Consider the following 6,170-nt stretch of genomic DNA (forward strand, 5'->3'; position numbering starts at 1 on the left):
TCACTGCTTAACTATACTAAATGATTCCATAAATATTCAATGTCTTCGTACAGTCTACTAAAGCGGCCTTGCATTATACATTTGAAGCAAGCAATAGCATTAATATTCCTTCCCACACGAAAGAATTTTTTCTGCTTCGTATTCTTCTTCTTCTAAAAATATTTTTTTTGTCAGTAATTCATGATATGGTCAGCGGGTAGTACCCTTAATAAGGCTGTTAAAAAGTATTTCTTTGAAAATTTCAACATTTGGACGGGTGATTACTACTAAATAACATGTACTTTGTCATTTTTCTTTCAAATTTGATGTTCAAATTTGCCCTTGGTTGGGAACACTTTCCTCTTAAATGGACTTTATGCGGTGCAAATTTAGATTGGGGCAATGACTTTTGAATATCAGATGACTGTACAAAAAAAAGGTTATTCTTCAATTAAATGTTCCTCAACTTTTGGGTTAGACATGTCATAATTTGATTATTCTTCTATTAAATGTTTCAAAATCTAATGTAAATTGTGGATGGTCGTAAGAAGACTTATCGTTTGTCCATTTAATAATTGATTGTACTTTCAAAATAATAATATGCACCGTAAAATTCGTTGTCGAATTGTCTTTTTGACATTTCCAGGCTCTTCTTCTTTTCTTTTTAAGTAAAAATGGACAATTCAACAGTCTGAGCCAATAGTTTTGACTCACTTTAATCTCTTTCAAATTTTTGACTCAAAATCTTATGTATTATGGTGAGATGCTGAAAGTCTATACTAGTAGTTTGTACTTGCACGTTTATCATGAAAAAATAATTTCAAGTCCAAAAGCACTTCATATCTCCGTGCTTCTAATTAAGTTTTCATTGATTTGCACAACGTTCAATTATTTTTATAACTATCCAGTATTTAATATTCACTAATCTTGACTAATTTAAATCCGTGTGAGTTGTGACATAGGGTCCACTAAAAGAGTAAGTGCTCCCTACCAAAAATTTCTCCATTCCAAAAGCTCAGGAATTCTCTAGTTAATGATGGAGAAATTCCATATATCTCCTTTGGTACATGGTTCGAGTTAGCTAGTTTTCAACTAGTAACCAAAGACTTGTAAAAACTAGAAATGACACTTATTGGACTGAATTAAGTGTATGCTGTTGCATTGTTTGGAGGCAAGACAAATAAGAAGGAAATTAAAACGCGTCACTTATGCTTTGCTAATAAAATAAGAATAAGGTATAAAGTTCGTTAAACAAAATCAAACAGCTATATAAACACCTTTGATTTTTTTACAAACAGGTGCGATGACTAATTCCAGATTGCTGATCTTGTTAAGATCCTTAAATAGATAAGCTGCATGTGAAAGTAATAGAATTAAGCAGTTGTGTCTGTCTATTGCATAGAAATCTGAATATAAAATCTTGGTTGAAGATATACGCTTTTGTTTGTCGGTTGTAGTGTAACATCGAGTGTAGATTCTTAAATCAAGTTTGTAGACAAATTGTTACTATTATAAATTTTTTATTTACGATTTTGATGGATAAGTATTGATTATTGGACATTCAAACGTTGTCTATGCAAATAACAAGTGGCCTATCAAGTCTCCATTGACCTTAATTAGCACATATCTTATTTCATAAAACAACAAATCATCAATGTACGAAGTACTTAAAAGGGGGGATTAAGAAAGTTTAATAAGTTGACCCCTGTTAATATAATTGATGGTTAGAAGAATTAAAATAAAAAGCAAAAAAAAGAGAAATAGAAAAACTTACAGACGAGTAATTACTGAAGTAAAAGGTGAGAATTACTGGATTAATTGCTTAAAGAGTTTAATGCCAATACATGAATGGTGTAATTTTTATTCAATTAGGCCAATTACAAGATAATTACATATAAATATTCATGGTAACATAATAGAAGTGGAAAATGACCTATTATTATAAGACTAAAAACACAGGCAGGTTAAAAAACATTTATATATCTTGTCAATTTATATAACTACATAATATTTAATGAACAAAACCATGGGAGAGAATGAACTAGCTTTCATATTGAGTTTTACTTTTTATTTTATAACTAAAATGTATCCAGTACCTACATACCCACTTAATTTAGATTTGCATCATGTATAACTTATTTCATACGGAGTATGTTTATTATACCTTGACCTAAAAAGAAGTTAAATTTTTTATATATCTACATCGACCTATCCTATGCTCACCTAGTTAAGTCTAGCCTTAGCCCTAATCCTTAGGTTTTATGAATCAACATAGAAAGAAATATTAGTTTGAAGAGGCCCCAATTATTTTGTGGAATCTTTACTTTAAATATTTCAAACCACACTTGGATTAAAAATTATACACTTAAATTCTTCCTTCTCATTGTGGGAGTTGATTTACTATTCTAGTATTCAATTCTGAATCTTATTGGCCAACATTTTCCATTATCAAATAATGTCTGGTCGACCATTTGGGAGAGTTTCACAATAATGTCAAGTAGCTAAAGTTTATAGACCATATATAGATTTACTTGCAAACAAAGGTACGTATATAAATATGCATAGTCAATTTATCTATGCTCAGCGGCTTCCGGTAATGAGTTGATTCAAATCGTCAATGGTGTCGTTAAACAAATCCTTCTAGCTACTTTATATTTGATTTTCTTATTGAGCGAGAGTGGCGGTTTAAGACTATATATAGATTTTGCAAACAAAGGTACGTATATAAATATGCATAGCTTTTGTGGCCAAAATAAACGCAATGGCGAGATTAAACTAATACTTCTAGCTTATGCGTATACGGTGATTGTGTTTTTTCAAAATCAACGAAAAGATAGATAAGCGTGCTATTTTCAAATGTTCTAATAGATCGAAAGAGATAGAGTGTTTGTGCTAATTTGAATTGAAGAATGATATAAACTCGGTGTATTTCCGACATTATATCTATAGTTAGTCCATTCACCCTAGTCAGCAATTTCCTAGGACACATGACAATTTTGAACTCCACATATTGGGTTTGTGTTTCTTCCTAAATAATGATTTATTCTTCCTTTCTAAAACGTTAAATACTATTTCTAAACAAATTCAGTATATTAATTATTAAAATGACTAATATTGGGATTCGAACGAGCGAATTAGTTGCTAAATTAGCTCGAAGAATTACCTAATATTAATACTATACAATGATACATATTGGAGAACTTAATTAAGTACTACCATGAATGTGTACATGTGCATGCAGACGCAAGCATTTCTTAGTGAAGACAAAATGCTTGATTTTATCCACTAACTCTAATTGTTTACTAAAAGTTGGCAGTCAATTTAGTAAAAAGATAACCATCATTTTCTGTCTCAAAGACCAAGCACTCATGAAATTTCCCAGAAACACGTCAACACGCCATAAAACCATTATCTTCATGATGTCTCTGAATTGGCCAATCCATGCAATATTCATGACCGAAAGTTAACAAAATTTCACAATGCTGACAAATCACTCGGCACATTTAGATGCATTCATGAGTACCTTGCTCCATAAGTTAATTGTATATACGTACTGTACTAAATTATTTCCTCACATCACAATATATTCATGTGATCGATCAGTATTACGTGCAAATTTGGACGAATCTAGTAACTTTTGATTAGATCATGTGTTTGTATTAGAAAACTTATTAAATATATATATGTAAATAGTTAATTATGAATCCAATAACTAGAACGAGTTATGCTTTTCGACTGACAAGTTCAGAGCCCATAAATTTCGAATCCTGATTTTGCGTGTGAGATACATTAATATTTGACTTCAAATATAAACTTTTTTGTTATACTTCAATCAGATATTGTCCAAATGCCTACTTACACTACAAAAAATGGGTAATTTGCGGAGGTTGAAAATTGCAATTCACGGAGGTTTTAACCTTTGCTAGCATATATTGGATTCCGCGAATTGCAACTTTCAACCTCCGCAAATTACCCAGTTTTTTATAGTGTTAATCAATTGCATTGAGGATTTAGCTAAGTTGAATGATCATCGTAATTCCACAAAAGAGGATATAATAAGAAGAAAATGGAGCACTTTATATAAATATGATAATTAATTTCAATAATATTCTTGACTAGGATTCATATACACTGAACATTATCTAACCTAAAGTCCAACATGCAACAGCCTTAAATGGAAATTAATACTGCAAATCTGACTACAACAACCCTACTTATCCACCATATTATTCATTAAATTAATTCTTGCCCCTCAGCTAATTTTCAAATCCTCTGAAAATCAAGCTCATCCACGTCAGGAATATTAGTAGCCTGCAGCTGGACCAAGGTCGAATAAGAAGAACTAGAGAAATTTGGATCATCAGCTCCCATAGTATTCTCTTGAAAATCAAAGCCATTTACAAGATTATCATAGTAAGTTGATGGAATTCCAGAGCTAAAATCCATAAAATAACCATCTTCTTGAACTGATGATTGAATTATTGCATCATTTTCTTGAATTTCCATGAGGGCTGGAAGTGGGAATTGATAACTTGAATTTGTTAAATTTGGGTCCATCATAGTACTTGTGAATGTGTTAGGATCCACAATAGAACATGTAGACTCCAATATCCCATAGTAGTTTCTTGAACAATTGTGATTGAAATCACTAGAATTAATATTGTTGGTGAAATTGTAGCTGTTGCTAATAAGATTAGTGTTTTGAGCTGCCAAAAGCTTTTTCTTCAACTTGGTGTTCCAGTGGTTCTTCACATCATTATCTGTCCTTCCTTGTAGATTTGCAGCTATCACTGACCACCTAATAATTTAATTTCCAATTCAGAAGCGGATCGAGCATTTAAACAATCTATAAAATACAGGGCCTATAATTTACTAAACTTTTGACAAATATTATATTCTAAACCCATAATTTTAAAAATATAACATGAAATACCACCAACCTGCTTCCAATTTGACTGTAGAGAGTTAAAATGGTATTATTTTCTTCCTCAGTGAACCCTCCATGCTTGATGTCTGGCCTAAGGTAATTGAGCCATCTAAGCCTGCAACTCTTTCCACATCTTCTTAGGCCTAAAATTTACAAAACCAATAAGAGTTTACTTTATATACACTGACAATAAAAAAGAATCACACTATAAGTCAACTAAACGATAATCATAAGTAACTTCTTGTACTAAATAGAACTATTTATATAAAACGGAGCGAATAACCTGTTACAAATACTGATAATATAAAGAAAGTTACATTATCAATGTATAGATACGAAACACCAAATTAAAACTATATCTAATTACAAGGATTTAAAGAGAAGAGATGAAGTTGAAGGAGGAGAAAAAAAAATGAAAAACCTGCTTTTTGAGGCAAAGAAATCCAATTGCCACCAGTACCATTTTTCTCAAGATAATTCTTGAGAGTGTTGTCTTCATCCTGAGACCATGGTCCTCTCTTAACTTTGCTTTTGTCACAACAAGGAGCTCTTCCCATTTCCAAATTATAACACTAGCTTAAATTTTTATATTTTTTGTTTTCACAATACTGGAATGTCTTAAGCAAGACACTTACCTCTATAGTTCTCTATTGTTGCTTAAAGAGAAGCAAACAAATATGTCCCAAGTCTAACATTATAAAGAGGAGAAGGCTTTATTTTAACTTATTTTTCAAGAAAAAAATGGCGGGGGGGGGGGGGTTGACTTGGTCAATCTGTAATGGGATAATTGCACTTATGATCCTTCATTCATTGGTAAAGTTTCATTTTAGTTCTTATAATATTATGCTAAGCACATCTAACCTTCACTTAGAAAAAATGTGTGTTTTTTGGTCGTTTCATAAAGGAAATATGTGATAATTAGCTTATTTTCAGATTATATTATCTTTAAAAATATAGAGTAACGATAACAAGTTAACATAACACATCGCAGTTAAATGTTTTAGCACTTAATAATTCATTAAATTTGTGACGATTTAATGATAGACGGATAAAAAGTGTGCATATCAATTAATTGAAGGTTTAATCAGAATCAAAATTTATGTTATTTGAGGGACTAAATCTGCTAATTTTACAGCTTTATACTTTATTATAAAGTTTCTTTCTCTTTGAAAATTTTCATTTTCATTTATTGGGTAAAAGAACTCAGTCAATGCGGATTCATGAGCTTGAGTGTATACTCTGTAATTGTCAACATAATCCTCTC

General features: G+C 31.1%; 1 protein-coding gene across 1 annotated transcript; it reads right to left on the bottom strand.

Annotated features, from left to right (window-relative positions):
* Positions 1 to 4,032: 4,032 nt before the first annotated feature.
* LOC132029241 (transcription factor RAX2-like) lies at positions 4,033 to 5,569 on the bottom strand. The gene is made up of 3 exons (XM_059418556.1): positions 5,328 to 5,569; positions 4,920 to 5,049; positions 4,033 to 4,777 (listed from the first exon to the last, which is right to left on the bottom strand). The coding sequence occupies exons 1-3, from the start codon at positions 5,461 to 5,463 to the stop codon at positions 4,243 to 4,245; spliced, it is 801 nt and encodes a 266-aa protein (XP_059274539.1). The 5' UTR covers positions 5,464 to 5,569; the 3' UTR covers positions 4,033 to 4,242.
* Between the last annotated feature and the right edge of the window lie 601 nt (positions 5,570 to 6,170).

The sequence above is a fragment of the Lycium ferocissimum genome, chromosome 9 (genome assembly GCF_029784015.1).
Source record: "Lycium ferocissimum isolate CSIRO_LF1 chromosome 9, AGI_CSIRO_Lferr_CH_V1, whole genome shotgun sequence".
In the NCBI taxonomy this organism is placed as follows: Eukaryota; Viridiplantae; Streptophyta; class Magnoliopsida; order Solanales; family Solanaceae; genus Lycium; species Lycium ferocissimum.

Bases quoted from the DNA above. Each gene is read 5' to 3' on its own strand.
- LOC132029241 (XM_059418556.1), bottom strand. From the start codon at position 5,463: ATGGGAAGAGCTCCTTGTTGTGACAAAAGCAAAGTTAAGAGAGGACCA. The intron at 5,050-5,327 runs GTTTTTCATTTT...TGTAAATTTTAG, and splicing joins TTCTTTGCCTCAAAAAGCAG to GCCTAAGAAGATGTGGAAAG. The intron at 4,778-4,919 runs GTTGGTGGTATT...TTAAATTATTAG, and splicing joins TACAGTCAAATTGGAAGCAG to GTGGTCAGTGATAGCTGCAA.